Consider the following 23,859-nt stretch of genomic DNA (forward strand, 5'->3'; position numbering starts at 1 on the left):
GTGTTTTAAATACAACAAAGACAAAAAGAGGCTCAATTTTCGTAGATACAAAGGATTAAAACTGTTCAAATGCATATACTATTTTAGACCAAATCCAAATATTGGGGACTAGTTTTGTTATTTTCTCAATAAAGTTATTTGGCCTTTGTTTCTCTTTATTTCTCCGTTCTTACGCTCCAACTTCCAAACAAAGGATAAACCTGATTTTTGATACTCCACAATAATGCGGTAATTATAAAGTATTAATTAGTGAAATTGAAAAGATTCCCATAACCTGGTCGTCTTCAATCAAAAGTCCGACAAGTAAACCCACTCCCAAAACTTTTCAGTGTTCCTCCAAAACCCCAAAAACTCTTCAGCAAAACCCTAGTCATATTACCTCGGATTTTGCCCCCAAATTTTCCCGCTTCAATCACTGGTTTGACCCCTTAGCTCTCATATACTTCGTTCAGTACATCCTTTGGCTGCTTCACTCTCAAATCTGATGGTCTTCCTTGGTTTGCTGTTTTCACCTGAAAATGTTGCTCCACTGTCTTTCACTGCTTCTTCTGCTTTTGCCATTGGCTACGCCTTTTCCGGCGACTGGTCCTCACATTGCGGATGTCAACATACTGTTGCCTCCCAAAATGACTCACCCTGTTGAGTATAGACTTCAAGGTAGTGATGGTTGCTTCAAATGGTATGTCCCTATTTCCCAACATTCATTTCTGTTTGGTGCATTAGCTTTGTGAGTGTAGATGATAGATTTCAATTAACTATTAAGCTACGTAGGCAGTCTCTTAGCTATATTCTCTGCTTAATTCTTGAAGTTTATGCTGGATTTTTTCATCTGTTATTGGTCATTGTCTTGTCTTAGCTTCCTTTGAGAGCTGAGGTTTTGGTAATGGGTGATTCTTATTTCTTTATAGGTTATTAATAGCATGTTATTGTGTGTTTGAAGAGCCATTATAAATGAAGTTTCATTAGTTTATGGATATAGAGGATATCAAGATTAACTTATGTTGTCATGTGTTTTCTTTATTATTATTAAGGAAGAGTATTAGATGCAAAAGCAAGAAATCTAGTTCCTCAGAATAAGACCTGAAATTTGAGGCTAGAGTACAATTTTTTTTCGTTATTTTATGTTCTATGTATCATAGAACAAATCTTATGCCATTATAAGTTTGTTAAAACACTTTTAAGTCATGCTCACCTAGTTTTCTATTTACAACGGATGTTATGACATCTTAAGTTGCAAGAAGTTGACATTGGTACAACATTTAAGTAACTTTTCATTATTTAGAAACAGTTATGGATTTGTACTAATATTTTTCTCTCTGCTTTCTGTATGTCTGGTTTTTGCGTGTAGGACATGGGATCATCATGATATTTTAGCTGTGCTGCCTGAGTACAATGTAAGTAGCCAGTGCTCTACAAGTGCCCGCTTAAAATCAATTGCCCCTTATAGTGGTCGAAAGGAGACTGCTGTCTATGCGACAGATGTGCATACTGGAGCTGTGATTCGATGCAAAGTTTATGTTGACAACTTCTCTAGGATCCAGATTTTCCATAGTTCCGTCAAACTCGACCTTGATGGCCTTGCTACTTTACGTGTCCGTGCCTTTGATAGTGAAGGTACTTTGCTACTTTAATAGTTATTTTCGATTAGTTTTAATCGTATTACTTAATTTTTTTGGAAATAATGACAATCGTTTGATAGCCTATGAATAAAAGGGTGCAAGATTTCATAATTTTAATTAGCATTTGAAACAAGAGACGGCAGTCATTTTCTAGCTTACTAGACTATATATTCTTTTGTCTTATTCTTCTAAGCCATCATTTAAAAGTGCACTTGTACTGTGCTATCTCTTCCCAACATATAGCAGTATTTAGTGTTTTCTCTACTGCTTTGATAAGCTTAGATATTTCTGGAAATACTCTCTCAGACTCTTCAACTGAACATGTGTTTTTGCTACATTAGGCTGGGATCTTTTCATGTGTTTTTATTAGTAATTGATCTTCAAATTTATACTGGAATCATATATTGAGCCAAAAATATGGTTTAATATCTGTCATCAATTGTGTGGTTTCACTTTATTCGTCTCAGCTTTCTTTTTGTCTAAAAGTAACTCGTAATCTTTCCTGCTTTGAAAGGCTTGTTTCTTTTTTGTTTGATGTTTTCCTAAATTCTAAAAGGCAAAGACACGAGATGAGGTGTAGGCTATGCGTATCCTGATTATCTCCAAAAAATTTAGAAGTACAAAAGAAAAACTAATATTACAGAACTAAATTATATGTTTTATATTTTCATAAAAGAGGTATATGATATGTATGACAACGTACATATTTCTTTCTGTACCATATGAAATGGAAAATCACCTATAAATCCTATTCTTCTTGTCATTATAAAATTCTTAAGGATCAATGAGTCCTACTTTTGCCAACTAAATCCTAAGATGTTCTGTAACTAATGTGTTACCCTTTTCTCCTTCTTTTATCTGGTGGGCAGATCAGTCAAATACCCAAACCTATAAAAAAACAAGGGTTTAAAGATGTGCTACAGACACATCTAGTACTATAAAGCAACCAAAAGCTCATAGAAGGAGAAAAGGGTAACACATTAGTTACAGAACATCCCTGTAGGTAGCAAATGTACAAGTTTCTCCCCCAAAAGTTTGTCTGTTTGATGCATATTAACTAAAAATTATATCTTATTTTGCAATAAATCTCCATATGAGCATTATTACCATTTTATTTTTTCTTTGTAGTGGTAATAGCTCCGATTGCTAAATATGTATTTGCTGAATTTTCAGAGAATGTTTTCTCGTCTTTGGTGGGCATACAATTCATGTGGCACCTAATGCCTGAAACTGATGGATTGCCTCATCACCTGACCCATATCCCTTTGAAGGACTCTCCATTGAGTGATTGTGGCGGATTATGTGGTGACCTTGATATCCAAATAAAGCTTGAAAATAGCGGCGTGTTTTCTGATCTTTATGTGGTAAAGGGCACGGAAATAGGCCATGAAATAGTGTCTGTTCATTTGGATGAACCATCAGTTAGATATATGGAAGATAAAATTGTCCTAACTGTGGCAGAAGCCATATCTCTGGAACCTCCTTCGCCGGTTTGTGTCCTTGTTGGTGCTATTGTTCATTATAGTCTTAAAGTTATCCGTGGGAATACTCCACAACTTGTAACTCTGCCATCAGCCTTTCACCGATGGTCTGTTTCAAACTCCTCAGTTGCTCAGGTAGAGAGGATGGTGGGTACTGCCAAGGCTTTGAACTTGGGTATAACAACAGTAACTGTTGAAGATACTAGGGTGGTTGGCCATACACAAGTGTCTTCTTTCCATGTTGTCCTACCAGATTCCTTGTCATTGTATATGTTACCTCTATCTCTTTCGGGTGATCATGTAAAGGGAATTGAACCAATACCCTCCGTGGCACGCTGGTATGTAGTTTTTGGTCGGGAATATCTCATCCAAGTAAGGATTTTCTCGAAAGGAACATGGGCTCAAGAAGTTTATATTTCAGAAAATGATGACGTTAAGTTGCATGATGACTCATCAGAAATCTGGAGTATTATTCCCTCATCCAATCGCATTGGAGAGAAAGGGGTATCCAGAATCCTAAAAGCTCTTTCGTGTGGTCTGGGAAAATTGACTGCGACTCTCACATATTGCACTGGGCACGAAGAAACAAAGGAAGTTCTCAAGGTTGTTCAAGAAGTTATGGTTTGTGACCAGGTGAAGTTCAGCATGGAAGGTGTCTCCGACAGTATTACTCTTCCTTGGGCCCCTGGTGTTTTTCAGGAGTTGGAGCTAAAGGTTACTGGGGGCTGTGCAATGGTGTCTGGTGACTACAGATGGTTCTGTTCTGATATGTCTATTGTGTCCGTATCTGCTTCTGGGGTTGTCCAGGCAAAAAGACCTGGAAAAGTGACTATAAAGGCAGTCTCAGTTTTTGATTCTCTTAATTATGATGAGATAGTTGTTGAAGTGAGTTTGCCTTCTTTAATGATAGTACTGCCTAATTTTCCAGTGGAGACTCCTGTAGGTTCATATCTTCGAGCAGCTGTGACATTTAAAACATTGGATGGTGACTTATTCTACAAATGTGATGCTTTTAGCTCATCCATTAAGTGGAAAACTGGCAGTGACACTTTCCTTATTGTGGATGCTGGTGAGACCTTTATCTCTGAAAAGCAAGAAATTCTTCCAATTGGTACAGAGAAATATGGTCCTACATGTGCATGGACTTATGTCTATGCTTCTAATTCTGGTCAGACGATGCTACATGCAACATTGTCAAAAGAATTTCAACAGTATGATCGCTATACTGGCGGTTCTGTTGTTCTGCAAGCAACCTCGCGTATTGCAGCTTTTATACCACTCATTGTGCACCCGGCTAGTGATGGAAACCAGTTTGGTGGTTACTCGTTTAATTTAGTTCAGGCTGAAGCTGATAATCACTTGGACAATATGGAGCATCTATATCTTGCCCCTGGAACATATTTTGATGTGATGCTTCGTGGAGGACCTAATCGATGGGACCAGGGAGTTGAATTTGTTGAATCCGTGGAGAGTTTGGATGAACACAATCTCAGGGTTCAAGATGGGCTTCTAGTTAATCAAGAATTTACCAGCTATGGGAGCACCTACAGAATCAAGTGCCAAGATGTTGGAAGCTTTAGGCTTCTTATGAAACGTGGGAATTTAATTGGAGAGGGTCATCCTTTGCCTGCTGTATCTGAAGTGCAATTATCACTCACATGTGGTTTCCCAGCCTCTATAGCATTAATAGCCGATGAAACTGTTAATTCCGTTAAAGTGATCCAGTCTGCAGCTCAGGCTGACCGTGGCAGTGGAAGGATTCGTACGACCCCAATCACAATAGCAAATGGGCGCACAGTTCGACTATCAGCAGTTGGCATTAGTGAGTCTGGAATAGCGTTTGGAAACTCATCTTCTCTTCCTTTGAAGTGGGAGCTTAAAGATTGTGATGATCTGGCATTTTGGGATGATATCCACAACTTAGCAATGTTATCAAATTGGGAGAGGTACTTGGTCTTGGCAAATGCAACTGGACTATGTGTTGTACGAGCAACCGTTATTGGACCTGTTGATTTGGGTAGCCATCGTCATTCTCTTAAACACATTCCAGGCCCTGAGAATGATCTGACAGATGCTATACGCTTGCAACTTGTTTCATCCTTAAGGGTCTATCCAGAATTCAGCTTGTTGTATCTCAATTATGATGCCAAGTTGAATCTGTCAATTGCTGGAGGAAGTTGTTTCATTGATGCTGCAGTAAATGATACGCAAGTTATGGAAATAACTCAGCCTGCTCTAGGTTTACAGTGTGTACAATTACTACTGGCTCCTAAGAAGTTGGGAACTGCACTTGTAACGGTTCGAGATGTTGGGCTTGCCCCACCTCTTTCCGCTTTCTCTGTGGTTCAAGTTGCAGATGTGGACTGGATTAAGATTACATCTGGAGAAGAACTGATCATTATGGAAGGGAGTTCACTATCAATCAATTTTCTTGCTGGAGTAAATGATGGGAACACTTTTGATTCTTCGCAGTATGTTTACATGAATATTCATGTTCATATTGAGGATCATATAGTTGAACTTGTCAATGAAGATGATCTTTCCTGTTGTGATGATGGATATGTGATTGTGCCTAACTTCAGAATAAGGGCAATGCGCCTTGGGGTCACCACACTGTATGTCAGCGCTAGACAACATACTGGCCATGAGATACTGAGTCAGCCAATTAAGGTAGAAGTCTATGCACCACCTAGAATTCAGCCTAGTGATATTTTCCTTGTACCAGGTGCTTCTTACGTGCTTACTGTGAAAGGAGGCCCAAAAACTGGTGCATATATCAAGTTCGTCAGTATGGATAATGAGGTTGCTAAGGTCCATACAGCCACAGGACGAGTTTCTGCAACATCACCAGGAAACAGTACCATAGCTGCCAAGATATACAGGAATGGAGATATCTTTATTTGTCAGGCATATGGTGAAGTTAAAGTAGGTGTTCCTTCTTCAGCTATGTTAAATGTTCAAAGTGAGCAGCTAGCTGTTGGCCGTCTAATACCAATATTTCCCTCCCTGTCTGAGGGAAATTTATTTTCATTTTATGAACTTTGCAGAAATTATAAGTGGACTATAAATGATGAAGAGGTATTGAGTTTCCAAGCAGCAGGCGACTTACATGGTGGAAAGAATGGAATGCTCTTGTCCATTGAAAAAGGCAATGGGCTGGCAGGATATGTGGGTGATAAAGACCTTGGTTTTATTCAAGTATTGCATGGAAGATCTTCGGGGCAGACAGATGTTACAGTTTCTTTCTCCTGTGATTTTGTTGCTCGTAAATCTTTTTCACAGTCAAGATTATATACTGCATCTATTTCCTTGTCGGTAGTGCCTGAGCTCCCCCTTGCTCTCGGGTCACCAATTACTTGGATTCTCCCTCCACATTATACCACGTCTGATCTTTTGCCTTCAGCTTCTAAAACTTTCAGTAAAGGGAATGCAAGTATGGGTAAGGTTACTTATTCTATACTGGGAGGCTGTAGAAGAAAGGGTGAAAGGGAGGAAGATGATCCTATACTCATTGATGGGAGCAGAATAAGAACAAAAGAGAGTGGCAATCTTGCATGTATTCAAGCAAAAGATAGGTCAAATGGAAGAGTTGAGATAGCATCTTGTGTGAAGGTCGCTGAAGTGACTCAAGTACGTTTCACGGAAGAAAAGTTGCTGGTTCACACATTAGCGATAGGTGCTGAAATTGATGTTCCGATCAAATATTATGATGTGCTTGGGAATCCTTTCCATGAGGCTCATGATGTATTTCTTTTTGGAGTTGAAACTAACTACCGTGATGTCATCTCTGTTGAGGATGCAGTTGATGGCAATGGAAATGTCCATCTCAGAGCAATCAGTCATGGTAGAGCTCTTGTGCGAGTAGGTTTTGCCAATGACCTGGAGAAGTCTGATTATGTGGTGATTCTTGTTGGTGCTCATTTGCATCCTCAGAATCCAACCTTTCACCTAGGGAGTGGTCTTAACTTCAGCATAGAAGGTCTAAATGATCAGGTATCTGGTCAGTGGTTTAGTAGTAATACAAGCATTGTGTCTGTGGACCAGCTATCTGGACATGCCAAGGCGATAGGGGAAGGTTCTGCACGAATTATCTTTGAGAGTTCAAATATGAAACTGCAAACTACAGTTACAGTGTCTCAGCCAGAGATGATGTCTGTTGATGCTCCAAGAGAGATGCTGACAAACGTGCCGCTTCCAGCAAATGGATATAGCTTTCATGTTAAACTTAATGATGCTCATGGCCACAAGTATAAATCTGCTAAAAACAGGGCAATTTTCTTGTTTGATTGCCGGGTTGATCCACCTTATGTTGGATACGTGAAGCCATGGGTTGATCTTGATACTGGTAGTTCGTATTGCCTTTTCTTCCCTTACTCTCCAGAACATTTGGTACTTGCCACTCCAAAGTCAGGAGACACTAGACAGGATTTAGCTGTTACCATAAAGGCATCGCTCATAGGAGAGCAGAATATCTCAGGATCTGCTTCAGCACTTTTTGTTGGAGGCTTCATCATTCTGGGAACAGAAGGAGATTCATTGCAGTTAAATCTAACCCCAGAATATAACAAGAGTGTCCTAACTGTCGTAGGAAACACAGATGTGAATATCTACTGGCATGATCAGGAACGGCTAGCTATCAGACCAATATATGGGGAAGATTCGCAAGGAGGAAGCCGTGCACAGTACGAGGTCAAAATTCGCAGAGCAGAGAAAATTAAAGACACACTGATTTTTACACTCCCAGCCACTGGTCAGAGGATGGAAGTTAATGTTAGGTATGAACCCGAAGAGAGAAGAGCAACATATGCTAATCTTAATTTATGGTCTGCTGCAGCTGCGTGTTTCATTTTGATGATATTCACAGCTACTTTATTCATTTGTTACTTGGACCAACCTGTGAGATCCCCACCATCTGCTCCTCCTGGCACGCCAAGGGTAGCTGCACCTGCAACTCCTGAACGGAGCAGTCCTGCTGTAGTAAACGAACATTCTCCTCGGACACCTCAGCCTTTCTTGGATTATGTTAGGAGGACAATTGATGAAACTCCATACTACAGACAAGATTTTAGGAGGAGAGCTAATCCTCAGAATACTTACTAGCATACCGGGGGGCTGTATTCTTCCCTTCCCTCTCCCCTTTTTGCCTTGTCAGATATGTCAAATGGTTTCTCAGGTAATTGCCAAGGTCTTGAATCTGGCTGCATACTTTACAATGATATTGTTGTACTTTGTTGGTGTAGCTCGTGTAGAGCATTGATAGCTGTGTCATTCGACTTTTTCTAGGACGGGGATGCTATGCCTACGGATACTTTCTTTAAAAGCAGGCTCATTTGTCAAAGAATTCTTATGTGCTGCTTTCAAATGGAAAAGGCACAATTTTTTCTGCAGTATAACTTTCCTGTGCACAAAATTCAGTACATCTCTCTACCTCAGGAGCGGTTGCGAGTTTGTGCCTCATTATATTTGGTAATGAAGATAATTATTAAGTAGCTGTACCATATAATAACTTTGATAGATAGGGATCTTGTAAAAAAAATTTAATAGAGCACAGAAGATAGACCATACATGAGTCATTTGCCTTATTCTCAAACTAAAGACCTTAAATATTTTATTATTTTTTTGCGTGAGTAGACTTTAATTTTATTACTTTAAGGATGCTCTTTGATATGATGTTCCTTTACAAAGTGGGTCAGTAGAAGTGTGGGATTTAAGATTTAAGACCATGGAAGTATTTTGAGCTTTCTTGGTGTCTGAGTTTCTTTTTCATAAAAACGAAAAAAAGAAGTTATCAACTTCACTCAAAACAATTTATGAGGACGGCACTAAGAAGCTAAATAATGGAAACCAAAACATCAGAGAAATTCACTACTATCTCTAGAACAAACAAGAAAAGGTGAAAAAGAAAAGCAGAAATCTATCCCCGCAAATGATAATTACACTATGAATCTATGACTATGCTTGAGGATCAGGTGATAGAGAAAAGTTTACGATTTAGGGTGTGTTTGGTACGAAAGAAAATATTTTTCAATTTTTCCATATTTGGTTGGTTTAAATGTTTTGGAAAACATTTTCCTTATTAACTTTTTTCCTCTAATTTGAGAAAAATGTTAAGAGAAAACATTTTCCAAAACTCCTTCTCAACCTTCCCCACCTTATTTCACCCTCACCAACTCATCCCACACCCTACACCCACCCACCTAACCCCACCCCATGCCTACCCACCCCACCCCCTCTCTCCAAAATCACCACCCACCTTACTACCCATGCAATTTTTTTTATTTTATTTTTTATAATTTCAAATTTTTATTTTTTCGTTTTTCTCCATCACCCACCCCCACTCCCCACTGCCCCCACCCCCGCATATTTTTTTTAATTTTTAAATTTCTATTTTTTCTTTTTTCTGCACCACCCACCCCCATTGCTCCCACCTCGCACAAAAAAATAGTTTTTTTTACTTGTTTTTTGTAATTTCAAATTTCTATTTTTTCGTTTTTCTGCACACCTCCCCCCTACCCTTCCCCCCTCCCCTCCCCAGGAAAAAAAAATATTTTTTTATATATTTTCAATTTTAGTTTTTTCATGTTTCGGTTTAAAGGTTCGAAATTTTACAAGTTCGAAAATTATGAGTTCGGAGGTTTATGTGTTTGGAAGTTTACGGATGTAGAAATTATAAAGTTTACGGGTTCGAAATTTCGCGGTTTTGAAAGTTTAGCGGTTCAGAAGTTTATGAAATTTGTGGGTTCGGAAGTTTGTTGGTTCGAAAGTTTATGGCTTCATGTTTATTGTATCTAAATTATTTATGAATACTTTTGAGAAGTTATTTTCCTTAATTTGTGTACCAAACACCGAAAAATAAATAAGATTACTACTTGTATTCCAAGAAAACATTTTCTGTTATACCAAACACACCCTTAGTTGTTGCTGCACTTGGTAAACCTGCGACAAATCTGCCGTTTAGGATGCAATTGCTTGATATTAAATAATATGGATCAATTTGATATTTTCTCCAAAATTTTAAATCTTTAGTATATTAGATACTTTTAAATTCAAAGTATAACGCTATATCGGTTAAATATTCCATGATTTTCTATCCATATTGTCTATTCATCTTAATTTTCTAAAATGAACTCAAGTCATATTACATTTTTTGGGAGTATTTCTATACATAAAACTGTAAAACTATACGAATTCTGAAAGTTTTCTTCACTTTATTTCAACATGTAAAAGTATGTGGATATGGAAACATTGAATACTAGTTATGCATAAATTACTTAGAATGAAAATTTCAGACCATACTTGGGTCTTGCTGCATTTTCTTTGTAATTTCATTTTTTTTTTCAAACTATTTATCATTTTCAGAAGATAAATAGTGATAAGGGAAATATCCACAGCTTGCTTAAAGCTGCTTACTTTCTTATCTCCTGGCCAAAATTTCCCTCCATAGACAAGAAAGAAGAAAATGAGCATCTCAATCTACACACCAATTTCTCCCAAAAACCAAATACTTTTGAAACCAAATCAGAATTCCCTTGTACTTCCAAGGTGCATTTCATTTGCTAGAAGAAGAACAAGTACCACGAGAGCCCTGCTTTCACATAACAAAGAAGCAGTCTTGAAAGAATTTCATGAGAAAAGAGCCCTTAAGGTATTATCATTTTAACTAATATCAAAATCATGCCAAAAATACTCTATTCTTAGATAGTAGTTTAGTTCTTTCTTTCTTTTCAAGAAAATCTCATAAAGAAAAAGTAGATTTAGCCATATGTGAAGAAATAGGATCTCCTTTTTTTTTCCCCTTCTAAAATGAGATGGTAGTTGAGCTTTATCTTGTTCTTTTTAGGTATTGCATCTTCTAAAATGAGTTCCTTTTATTTTATTACAACTTCATTGGTTTTTTAGTTACTTGAACTAGACCAGTTTTGAGAGGATAGTGTTGGGGAGAAGGACAGTGTTCCGACCAGAGACGTACCTAAGATTTTAAGTATATGGGTGCACTATTAAAAAAAAAAAAAAAAGAAGGAAAAAATATATTAAGTGAAAATTGATCCCTATTCCTCTTGGTAAATAACTTAACCTTTAACCAAGTACACCATTCAACCTTCTTGTAGTATGGCCAATTTTAGAAAATATATACATAAAATATCTAATTTTGAGGAGAGAACCTAAGTTCACGTGCCCCATTATCTCCCCTATATATCCGCCCCTGGTCCCATCATGGTAAAATTACTAATGATACATTGCTGTACTGCTTCAGATTATTGCAGGATTGCAGAATCTAGACAAAGAGAATGTGGCTTCTGTTGTTACTGCTGCAGATAAGGTTTGGTCTTATCTAATGCTTTAAAATTGCTTTTTTGGAGGAAAAAACTGGCTCATGTTCATTCAGCAGTTATTTGTACTTTGTTCTTTTTCGTTTAATGACTAAAACATGTTACTGAAATTTCCACCAAATGAATGTTAAGTTGATTATTCTTCATTGTGCATAAAATTTATAGTAGTAATTGAAATTCTAAAGCACTCTTATTAAGGATTGAGTAGGAGTTGCAATTGTTCAGATAGTTGGATTCACTGTTCTGGTAATGGATATGGTAGTATGCTGTTAGTGTACTTGGAGTTTTAGAAATTTCATTAAATGTACTAAGACTAACTCTTTGATCCTGCTTACAGGGGGGAGCAACCCATGTAGACATCGCTTGTGACCCTGAGCTGGTCAAGCTTGCCATAAGCTTGACTAACCTTCCGGTAAATCTTTTCTGTTTAAATTCGTTCAATCTTTCCTTTAGCGCTGCATTGTGTAGAATACCCTTGATGAACTCTTTACTTTAACATAAACAACTGATCTATTGTTTCAACCTTTCTTGTGAATTTGTTCTTAGGCAACATTAAAATGATCGGACAACTGGCCTAAATTAGGTTCTTTTTGTAAAAATATTCAAGCCAAATGTGCCTTAAGCTTTATCTTATATTAGCTAATTGCAATTTCCAGTTTCTCTCTTATCTCTGAACATTCCGGTTGAATCATGTATATTTTTTGGTCCTTTGTTGCTTCAACAAATCATATACCATCCAACGATTATCAATTTGACCTGCATCTTCTTTATACAGAGTGCTTTGAGCTCATCACCACCATTTTAGGCATTTACATCCTCAGCCACTATCTGATTTTAGTTGCAAGGATTAGTTTGTTTAATATATGAATCAGTACTAAAAACATGAAGGCTATCTCAAGCACTTTAAGCGTAAATATTATCAGCTTAAATTTTGGTTTCACATACTTGCAGGTTTGTGTTTCTTCTGTGGATCCTGCAGCATTTCCAGCTGCTGTTGAAGCAGGAGCCTTAATGGTATGACCTCTTCTCATAATTGTTTCAATTTCAGTTCATAGACACCATAAGCAAGAATACTAAACAGTTCAGCACCGCGATTACATAACCTCACGTTCTGCTAGGAATAAGTTCCTTTTTGTAGCTCATCATAAAGAAAAACTTTTCTGGTGCAGGTCGAGATCGGAAACTATGACTCGTTCTATGAGAAGGGATTGGTATTCTCTCCTGAGCAGGTAAGGCGAATTACCTTGCAGTGGATTGAGTCATAATGTCAAATTGAGCCAAAATAAATAAATAAATAAATTTGTAAATATATGATTTGATTGATTACTTGGACTTGCCTGGACAAAAGGGCAATCCAGCTTTAGCCTGATTCCATTTTTGTCCTGGTATTCCAACTTAAATACACGAAAACCAGCTCTATCCAAATGCATATTAGTTGTGAATCTTTGTCAATGATGTTCACTACTTCTTATTCTGCTGATAATGCTTTCCAGATTCTGAAACTAACAAAGGAGACAAAGAGGATACTTCCATCAGTGACATTGTCAGTTACTGTGCCTCACACACTAAGCCTTCCCGATCAGGTTTGGAAAAGCACTTTTCTATATGACATGTTAAGTTCAAATCGAAGAAACTTCACTTTCTTACAAATATTCATCGCATTTTCACCAGGTCAAGCTGGCCGAGCTATTAGAACAAGAAGGTGTTGACATTATCCAAACAGAAGGAGGAAAATGCTCTATTCCATCAAAGGCCGGTGTCCTTGGTTTAATCGAAAAGGTAAACTAGCACGTTTGCAGTCTAGTACTAATAGAGATTTAACTTACCTGCTGAATATGTGGATACTATGCAATCACCTTGATTGATCTTAACTAAAAGTGAAAAATCCCAGTGCATGCCATAAATGGTATAAGCTTTGAACTAGAAACAAAATGCAAGAAAACACTGTGCTGAAGAAGAAATGAAGAAACATAGTAAGACAAAAGGCAAGCAATTGAGAAGCTGCTTATTGCTTTGCAGTATTAACTCATCTAATTGTCATTCATTTTGATATTATTCATTTATATAGGCAACACCAACACTAGCAGCTGCTTACTCAATTTCAAGGGCAGTCAATATCCCTGTCATGTGTTCATCTGGATTGAGCGCAGTCACAGCACCAATGGCGATAACAGCTGGAGCTGCTGGCGTGGTATGCCTTACACTATCTTTAATCTTAGGAGAACTTTTTTTTATTCTCATATTAGAATTGGTTTGAAATTGTAGCAACATTTTAAGGCATCTAACCCAAATCACTGAAACTTGTGTTTGATGTTTGAACTCAGGGCGTTGGCTCGGCCATCAACAAGCTTAACGATCAGGTGGCAATGATCGCGGAAGTCAAATCCATAGCTCATTCATTAGGATTGTCAACAATGACTCAGAATCTGTTTAAGGGGAGCAGTTTGAGACTGTAATCCAATCCAATGTAGTAGGGCAAGACCTGAAGCAATTAGGAATTATTATGAAATTAATAAGTATTTCTAGCTTTAATTTTTCTTCTTTTCCTCTCAATAGTCATTTTACATGAGTTAATTATCGTTGTACTTTAACCAAGAAAGAAAATTTAGTCCTACTTTTACGCACATCCTCTCTATCCTCACAAGATAGGAGTAAGGTTTGCATACACACTACCCTCCCATATCCCACGGTGTGGGATAATACTGGGTATGTTGTTGTTTACACACAGTACAAATTTCCTTTCTAGTAGTAGTAGTATCTCCGAAGATGAAAATAACAGTATATGATCAATACATGTTTTAACGATCTTTTTTCCCGACAAAATTATAAAATCAAATCGAATCTCAATATTAAATGAATTCGTGTCTAGGTTAATTAGCATCCTTTCTAAAAGTTTAGCAACAACAACCTTTTCACCACATACAAATGGAATCTAAAGGCCAGTTATAGCTAACTTGCATTAGATAAACCAAATCAAGACTTTATCAAGTGAAAAAAGTTGCTGAATTGGTTTGGTTAGGTAAGACAGAAATACAGGTCAGTCTTCTACTTACTTTGCAGATGCATATGGAATTTTCAGATGGGTGTTTTAGTTGGAAAATTAAGGTATGATAATTGTTGGTGAAAATACAATTACAATTGAAAAATAATGAAAAAAATAAAATACTTTTAGGTTGAGATGCGGATATCTCGCTCTTTTAAAGAAGATTCAAGCCTACTGCAACAAAAATCTTCACCCTAGGTAAGCCTCTTGACTTGTCTCTCCAAGATATAATACTTCTTTGGATTAAATTGGAAGAAAATGGGATAATAACTTATGAAATCATGAAGATCATGTGATAATGGATGAATTAGTGTGTAATTTATGGTAGAACGTGGAAGAGTAATTACAAAAGAGTTATGACCATTTTCTAAATCATAGAGTAGGGGGGAGGTATGGTCATTTTCAAGATGATGGGATAATTTATTTTTTTTGTTTCCCGGTGTCCAGTGCCCCGTTGGAGCCCGACTAAATTCAAATTCGCGCTAGAAAGTCCCACATTAGGTAAAACGCTTCCAAACAAATGTGATTTCATATCTTGGACTCGAACTCGAAACTTCTGATTAAAGATGATGGGATAATTAAGAATAGATCATGACATGTTTTTATTTTTATATTAAAATACGAATATTACAATAAAATCTTGATAGAAATCAAGAGAAAAACTAGATCTGACTTAATCTCCGATCCTCAAGAAATACATTGAAAACCTCAAGTAGAGATTGAAGAAACCTATTAGGTTTATCAAACTAAAGGGTAGATTAGATTGTCTCTAGATAATGATTGCCTACTCATATCTAGAGGCAATATCAACAAGTTATCATGAAGAACCTAGACGTTCAGCTAAAAAAACTGATATACAAACACGCTATTCAATAAGCAAAAGTTATTGGGTCCATAATTTACTATTTATATATATTTAATAAAAATATATTTCTTAATATAAATAGAGAATTTAAAATAAATGTTACCGAACCCATACATAATTCTGGCTCCTCTATGCTTTCTGCCTAACTCGTGTGTTATCACTTGTGAGCTCTTCCTTTACCTCAATTTCCTTAAATAATGGCTTCAATAGGTTCGACAACCCCTACCCGTATCATATCAGCAATCGAATTTGATTTAACAAAATCAAAATTTAGATTACCTTAAATTCTATTTTGGTAAAGTTCATTTAGTTTTGGATTTTATATTTACTTATTTTTATTGTCGGTAGTTAATTATGTTTGTCAGCCTATTGATTGTTATAAATGTCAGATTTTTATTTTATTTTTATTGTTTGTTTGGCCAAGCTTTTTAAGGGAAAATGTACTTTGGGGAGAAGCAGAAAAAGTAGCTTCTCCCCATAAGCAGAACTAGAAGTAGTTTTAACTTTTTTCTTACCAAAAATACCATAGCAAAATATAATACATACCAAAATGACCTTACTTATTTTAAACCTAATACTTAGAATTAGAGATATATTATTCAGAGCTCTCCTAATGTATAAATATTTTTTATTATTTTTAGGATAGATTTCTAATATATAGTGACTTTAGGGTAAATGATTTTATATTTATTGAATATTTTTTTGATATATTTAAATCACCTTGAAAGAATTAAAGTACTTTCCAATTTTATTTTCATTTTACTTGAACAAAAAGAAAAAACTTAATATTATCGTTAATAAATATTTGAAATTATTTATTTATTTATATAATATTAACTATTAAGTAAATCTATTAATATCTTTATTCGTATTTTGATAGTTAAAAATACTTTTTGAAACACTTGGCAAAACAGAAATTATTGCTTAAAAATAATTTTCAAATTGATTAGCCAAATACAAACTGAATTTTTCCAAATAAGCTTACTTTTCAAAATAAGTTTATTTTTTAGTTTGGCCAAACAGATTAGCATGATACAAAATGGAAGGTTGGGTGGATGTGCACTTCAGCTCTTATTGAGTAGTAATGGCATTTTCGGTATGGAGCACATTAATTTGGTAGACCAAGGTCTTCACCTAGTAATCTTTCTGTAATAGTAATCCTTTGTAACGATATTTTACTACAACAGTTAAGATTTAAAGGAGAGTACACATATAATTATTATTGGTACTGTTATTTCAAAATTTTTCAATACTTATTTTGTCCTAAATATTTAAACTAAAAATTTTAATTTCAGAATTTTATATCGGGAAAAATTAAAATGGAAAACTGAAATTCAGGACACATTAGCTAATTCTTAAATAATATCCCTCTAGAATGACTACTCGGTGTCATTTATACAAGTTTTTTTTCGGAACCAATTTTTCATGTTATGTTATCATATATATTTTCTATAACAGTACTTCACTATAGCAATCGAAAAATATAAAAATAAATGAGTCTGTTATAGAGATGTTTGATTGTACTTAATAAAAACATGCATAATAAATATGTTTGACCTTTGACTATACTATCTCACTAATAGTCTTTTTGGCCATGATTCTAAAATCAACTTTATCATCTTGAGAAGTGTTTTTCAAAAAAATACTTTTGGTGAAAAGTAGTTTGACTAATTAATTTAAAAAGTACTTTCGAGCAATAATTAATATTTGATCAAACTTTTAAAAAGTGTTTTTAAGTATATTTTTACTCAAAAATGCTTTACAAAAAAATATTTTTGGGGGAGAAACTATTTTTTTGCTTATCACATTTTTATTTATTTTAATTTTTTTTTCTAAAAACTTGACCAAACACCTCAACTTAAAAAAAAAAAAAAAAAAAAACCACACGGCCTATATCACTTCTGTACGCAAGAATTAACCAAAATACAACCCACCAATATCAATAAAAGTAATATTAAAATTTATAGAAATGCGAGGGAAAAAAAAACAAAAAGATGGGTGTGAAAGCCCCGTAGAATTGTACTGTGCGCTAAGCGAGACACTCGATCACAATTTTACACAGTAAATTGAGATTGAAAAGTTAAAAAGTAAAGACATTTATTTTTTTGAAAAAGAATTGAAGTTGAAATAGGAAGAAACAAATCCAAATGCAGGTGAAGATCTTTGCACGGTAAAAAAAATATAAATATTGATAGTAGCATTGTAATTACGATAAACTGGTGACACTAATTTAGATAAGCTAACCGGTCCATCATTACTCTGGTTTTGGTATTTCACATTAAAAAGTTATATTGTAGTATAGTTAGATGCACTGACACTCAAAATGTATTTAAACAATCAAGTTAAAAATGCATTTGATTAATAATTTGAAAAACTAGTACAATTAATATTCTCTAAGTAATTAAATTACAGAAGTAGTGTAAAGAACTTTTACCATATCAATCCATATGGCTTAAATCTATTTTCTATATCTAATGTTAATTTTTTGTCCATTTTTCATTGAATAACACAAATTCAACTAATATTGAAAACTTTCTCTTTTTTTAGTTTTTCATTAATGTCCGCTAAACTTTCTCGCCAAAACATGAATGTTTCTCTATTTATATACACTTTGGTCTGTTTGTTGTAACAAAACATATTTCCCCTCTCTGTACTGGAAAATCGTATTAGTACAACCACATCGTTCACATCGAAAGCTCTTCTCTCCTGCTTCTTCTTCCTCAGTAAAATCATGCAATCAATCCAATCTCCATCTTTCCGTCCATCTCCACTCGATCCACTCAAAAAAACCGTCCCCCAATTCTCCAATGTGAGGTCATTGAGTCATGTCAAAAGAGTGCCCTTTATTTCAGCTTCAGCCACCACTGTTTCCGCTCCAAAAAGAGAAAAAGACCCAAAGAAAAGGGTTGTTATAACTGGGATGGGCCTTGTTTCTGTGTTCGGTAATGACGTCGATACTTACTATGACAGACTTTTGGCTGGTGAAAGTGGGATTTCACTCATTGATCGTTTTGATGCTTCTAAGTTCCCCACAAGATTTGGGGGACAAATTCGTGGGTTTACATCAGACGGATATATTGATGGGAAGAATGATAGGAGACTTGATGATTGTCTTAGGTATGCCATTGTTGCTGGGAAAAAAGCTCTTGAAAATGCAGATCTTGGTGGTGACAGACTTGGAAAGGTTTGGGCTTTTTTCTTTCTTCGGCTTTTTTTTGAGTTTGTGTAAATCTGTCACATTTTTTTTTCTATATGATGAATTTGCTGGAATTGGGCTTGCATGATGTGTTTTTGGCTCGTGTGATTTTGTCCATTGCTTTATTTTAATTTTTGGAAAAGTGGAGAATTTGGAGAAAACTGCTTGCTGATAATGTGTTTATTTTGGCATTCTTGGTTTGTTATTTTGGTACTTTTAGCTCGTTTTTATACAGTTTATTGCCTTATTCATTGGGATTGCATGATGTGTTCCTTTGTTATTTTGGCTCGTTTCTTTATGCTGTTTTGCTCTGGTTTTCTAAGCCTTTAACTTTAAAGGTAAAAGCTTACATTGACATGAATACAGTGGTATAGCCAAGTGTGTTGAAGGGGGTTCAATTGAATCCAATTCGCCAGAAAATTGCACTGCACAAATTGGATAAAAACAAACTTTTCTGTATATATGTGAATTGTTGAATGCCATTTATAGTTAAGTGTATTCCCTCATTGTGCAAGTTTATATCAGATACCACCTTAGTGATCGTAAACTGTGTAATAGTCTCTTTAAGTCCTTCCAGAGCATTTTGGGAGTTCCAGAAACAGTCAAACTACTTTTCTTCACAAAACAAATGTTTGATGGTGCATATGAAAAGCATGATGTTAATTTTTCTCCTTGTTCCGCTTTCATTGTTTTTCTAGATTTGTTTCTTTTCTGCAGTAAATGACTTTAGGTTATTTACTTATAATATTTTGCCTGCAGATTGATAAGGAGCGAGCAGGTATTCTGGTAGGAACAGGAATGGGTGGTCTTACGGTTTTCTCAGATGGCGTCCAAAACCTTATTGAAAAGGGTCACAGGAAAATTACTCCATTTTTTATACCATATGCCATAACAAACATGGGTTCTGCCTTGCTTGGTATTGATCTTGGTTTTATGGGACCAAACTACTCAATCTCGACTGCTTGTGCTACCTCCAATTATTGTTTTTATGCTGCCGCCAATCACATTCGCAGAGGTGAAGCTGATTTGATGCTAGCTGGTGGTACTGAAGCTGCCATAATACCTATTGGATTAGGAGGTTTTGTGGCATGTAGAGCTTTGTCTCAAAGGAATGATGATCCACAAACTGCTTCCAGACCATGGGACAAAGAAAGAGATGGCTTTGTTATGGGCGAGGGGTCTGGAGTCTTGGTAAGTTTCTTGCAAGTGATGATCATATTTTGATCGTAGGAAGTGCATCTAAGATTTGTATCTTGTTTGAGCAAGTTATCTGCGGTCCAGTGTTGTTTTCTTTTTCATAAATTGACTCCTATGCTGAAGCAACTAAATATGCCATAAACTGCTATCCATGAATTGCTGGGCTTTCTTTCATTGTCTGGTACTGCGTAATTTAGATCAATCACTAGAGATTATGTTTCTTTTTCATACGATGTACTCACCGTTTGGAAATTCAATGTTAAGACTGAATGACATGCTTGGCAGGTGATGGAAAGTTTGGAGCATGCAATGAAACGAGGAGCGCCAATAATTGCAGAGTATTTGGGTGGTGCAGTTAATTGTGATGCTCATCACATGACTGATCCCCGAGCTGATGGTCTTGGTGTTTCGTCATGTATTCAAAGCAGCCTTGAAGATGCTGGAGTGTCACCAGAAGAGGTATTTGCTTCTCTCTCCTATCAGTTGAGGTTATGCTCTCATTCTCTACTCAATAGTCAAAGAGAGGGGTAAAAGAAATGCTGGAAAGAGCATACTACTTTAGATGTTTTCCATAAAAAGTTTGGAAATTTTTCAAAATGACAAAATGTTATGTTGGGGCCACCAGACCAAGGATCCATCATATTTCATACTTTTGCTTCTCAGAATTCTTCTGTTGTTGGGGAAAGATTACAATGGAGAGAATAACTGTTAACCTGAACGAAATTTTTTATCGTGGCCCATGAGCCTCGTTGCAGGACATTTTTGTGTGTTAGTTTTTGGCTGAATCGGAGTAATTGTGGACGAGTTAATCTCCTTTCTTTAATAGTTCAAAAATAACTTCTTGTCGCATCAGAGTCTATTCCATGTCGATTTTCTGCCCAAAGACTCTTCCATCCATGTCCTTTTGTCACTTAGAGAACAAATGCTACCTCCCATGTGAGGTTTATTCTAAATTCCAGATTCCAAGTAAAGACTACTGCCCTTCGTCTGTATTAGATAAAAACCTCCCCTATTGAGAGTAAAGGAAAGGTTACTCATCAAGGCATATGTTCACACCGCCGGCGATCAGAAAAAATGGATTCTTTCACCATTAACCACAACGCACCTAAAATGCCTGAAGAACTCGTCCTAGATACAAACCCCTCTATCTTGAGCCATGACACTAACAACTGCTTGAAACCACAGAGGAATGCCGTAAGATGTATCAATTGTTTAGGATCAGCATGCCATCAGCGAAGGGTGCTGCTCTATTGCCCTCATTTTGCTCTAAGAAAATCCAGACTTTCTTGTTCCACATTTTTCTCAAAGCCTTCATGATGAGGATTAAGACATAGATAATACAGGATTCTTTACCATCTTTCAAAGAAACTGGTAGAACTGCCATATATGAGAATGGGGAAATTTAAGGTAGATATCATATACAACCTTCTCCATTTTTATCCTACCATTCTCTTGATGAATTAACAAAGTCCCACATTCACATTCTGGTAGAACCCTAGAATGTCCTTTCGTCTAGTACTGATTGCTATTGGTTAAATTTAAAAGATTGAAAATCCGTAATCCTTTTTAAGACGCTCAAGCAGAAAGGAATGATATTGAGAATTAGTATGGCCGAGTCCAACTAATTTGGATTGTAACATTGTTGTTGTTGCTGTTGTTGTCTATGACAAATCAGCCAAAGGTGAAATTGTCTGTCTACGTTGCAATCCAGAATCTTAGAACCTAGTTTAGGTGGATACTTGAAACATTCAACTTTGATGATGTCTTTGGGGAGGTGAAGATTGTATTGAGTAGATTTTGCTGATAAGTTATAGTTGGATTTAGTTACTGAGTTGATCTTCTCTTTTTTCTTTTCAGGTTAATTACATCAATGCTCATGCAACTTCCACCATTGTTGGTGATATAGCAGAGGTAAATGCTATTAAGAAGGTATTCAAGAACACCTCAGGAATCAAAATGAATGCAACCAAGGTAATTTTTTGTCGACATTGTAATGCATCTCTCCATTTATTTGAATTTATTGGAGTTTTTGCCAGTATGTTCAACTTTCAAGATTTTTGTTTTCCATTCTTTTCCAGTCTATGATAGGGCATTGCCTGGGCGCTGCTGGTGGTATGGAAGCTATTGCAACAGTTAAAGCTATTACAACCGGCTGGGTGCATCCTTCAATTAACCAATTTGTGCGTTGTTTTATATTCCGAAACTTGGATATGAAATGTTGGTTGTTATGCTCATTCTTCATTTACAAATCTCTTAACTTTAACGAATATTGCAGAATCCCGAGCCTTCAGTGGAGTTTGATACTGTTCCAAACAAAAAACAGCAGCATGAAGTGAATGTCGGTAAGATACACTTTTAAATTATGACAGTGTGCTATCTTCTTAGAAATAAACAGTTCTCAGGAATAATTGAAACACTTCCAACTTGCAAAAAAAAATAAAAATGCTGAAGATAGCAAAATTATTTATGAAAAGAAAAGGCATTTAGTAACATCTATTTCTTTCATATGCAGGAATCTCAAATTCCTTTGGTTTTGGTGGTCACAACTCTGTCGTCGCCTTTTCTGCATTCAAGCCTTAATCCAGCTCACTTCAGCAAAGAGCAATCCTCCTTTTGTGGAGGCATAATATAGAGGATTACAGTGAAACAGAGGCTGTTTCATCTCCGCATGGCTATAAACAAGGCGCTGCGAGAGATGAACAATTGTCAATTCTTTTATATAATAATTTTTGGCTTGTAGTTCTTAGCTTAGCAACGAACATTCTTACTTTTCGCATGTGTTTTCACTCCTTAAATTAGCTTGGACCTTCACAGCTTGATTAGACAACAATGCTATCGGTTTTGAATTATGTGAAAGATGCGAGCTTTGAAATATGCAATGTCTTTTGAGGTTAAGAGCTTTGTGATGGCATCTGACTAATTTTCCATTTGGTGTTGGAGCATGTTTTTGCTTCGTGGTACCCAGAGACAGGAAAAAAGTATTTTTTTTGCATGGAGATTTAGATTAAAGAAGTCTTCTTAAATAAATTTATAGAAATCAGAATTTTAAGATTCAGATGACATGTTTCTGAACTGCTATTTTTACATGATGGAATAATAAAAGATGAAAAGACACGTCATTTGAGTTTATTATTTTTTAAGAAAATTCTGAACAGATCCCCTGTCCAGAAGGTAAATGAGAACTGTATCAGCAGCCATATCCAAGTGGTCTGCAATTTGTATAAGCAGCTATATTCATTTCTTGTACTTTGCTTCGCCAAGTAGGTATTGGGGCTGCTGTAGACTCGACCTTGAATTTTAATGAAAAAAATATTTCTGGGGGCCGCGCTAGTGCAGGTACATCAAACCATATGAGTGTCTCGTTATTCTGAAAAAACAAAAAAGACATCAAGAATTGTAATGGAATGAGTCTCCGGTCCAGTCTTCGAAAAGATAGTGATAAGGAGTGCTTTATATGGAGAGGTTCTTTTCTGGGCTCAAACTGACAAGCAAAGGGGGCCATGGGGACAGGTTTTGGTTGGAGAGTGGGTCAAAATTTATGAGGTCGGTGCTGGTTTTCACACAATTTAAGAAACATGGGTTGAATTAACTCACACATGTACATAGTAAAATTTTCATTTGCCTCACATATTGAATTTTACCCAACTTTTGGATAACTTTATTTACATACACTTTCTCTTCTTGTTTACTGTTATTTTCTTTTTTTTAGTTGCAAAATGACTTTGTTAAATTTGTTGTTGTTTTGATAATTTTATAATTGAGATTTATTCTTTATGATAATTGAAAGTTATGTTTCAAATTTGAGCTCATTTGGAATAGATTTAGGCATTGAATCATGTATTTGATTGTTGAAATTCGAAAAATAAGTTTATGCTTCAGAACTTAAGATTCGAAATCTGAAGTTGCATTCAATATATTGAACTAGTACTTAATATTTGAATTTATAAAATTACATTTGAAAGAAAGAAGAACTTCAGATTTAATTTCTGGAGTTGGATAAAGATATTAAATTACTTCAGATTCGAATTTTTGAAGTAGCATTTGAAAGATATAAGAATTTTGGATTTGATATTCTGAACTTGTATTGAAAAGATTGAACTATTTCAGATCCGAGCGGATATACTTTGT

At 35.8% G+C, this 23,859-nt stretch overlaps 3 protein-coding genes across 4 annotated transcripts; all 3 read left to right on the forward strand.

Moving 5' to 3' along the window:
* Positions 1-110: 110 nt before the first annotated feature.
* On the forward strand, positions 111-8,711 carry LOC107814409 (nuclear pore complex protein GP210-like). Of its 2 annotated transcripts, XR_001654543.2 has the most exons (4): positions 111-679; positions 1,349-1,614; positions 2,793-8,273; positions 8,384-8,711. XR_001654543.2 is itself a non-coding variant. In XM_016639827.2 (3 exons), the coding sequence occupies exons 1-3, from the start codon at positions 519-521 to the stop codon at positions 8,198-8,200; spliced, it is 5,835 nt and encodes a 1,944-aa protein (XP_016495313.2). In that variant the 5' UTR covers positions 111-518; the 3' UTR covers positions 8,201-8,711. The 2 variants fall into 2 exon arrangements, 1 of the variants encoding a protein (XP_016495313.2); XM_016639827.2 differs by having other exon boundaries at positions 2,793-8,711.
* A 1,769-nt stretch (positions 8,712-10,480) lies between these two features.
* LOC107784224 (uncharacterized protein ycf23) lies at positions 10,481-13,962 on the forward strand. Its single transcript, XM_016605313.2, has 9 exons — positions 10,481-10,745; positions 11,355-11,420; positions 11,768-11,842; positions 12,382-12,444; positions 12,600-12,659; positions 12,924-13,013; positions 13,102-13,209; positions 13,499-13,621; positions 13,755-13,962. The coding sequence occupies exons 1-9, from the start codon at positions 10,560-10,562 to the stop codon at positions 13,884-13,886; spliced, it is 903 nt and encodes a 300-aa protein (XP_016460799.1). The 5' UTR covers positions 10,481-10,559; the 3' UTR covers positions 13,887-13,962.
* Positions 13,963-17,956: 3,994 nt separating this feature from the next.
* On the forward strand, positions 17,957-22,626 carry LOC107784232 (3-oxoacyl-[acyl-carrier-protein] synthase I, chloroplastic). The gene is made up of 7 exons (XM_016605315.2): positions 17,957-18,522; positions 19,294-19,725; positions 20,017-20,190; positions 21,589-21,702; positions 21,810-21,911; positions 22,007-22,073; positions 22,244-22,626. The coding sequence occupies exons 1-7, from the start codon at positions 18,070-18,072 to the stop codon at positions 22,309-22,311; spliced, it is 1,410 nt and encodes a 469-aa protein (XP_016460801.1). The 5' UTR covers positions 17,957-18,069; the 3' UTR covers positions 22,312-22,626.
* The last annotated feature ends 1,233 nt before the right edge of the window (positions 22,627-23,859 follow it).

Source organism: Nicotiana tabacum, chromosome 17, assembly GCF_000715075.1.
Source record: "Nicotiana tabacum cultivar K326 chromosome 17, ASM71507v2, whole genome shotgun sequence".
In the NCBI taxonomy this organism is placed as follows: Eukaryota; Viridiplantae; Streptophyta; class Magnoliopsida; order Solanales; family Solanaceae; genus Nicotiana; species Nicotiana tabacum.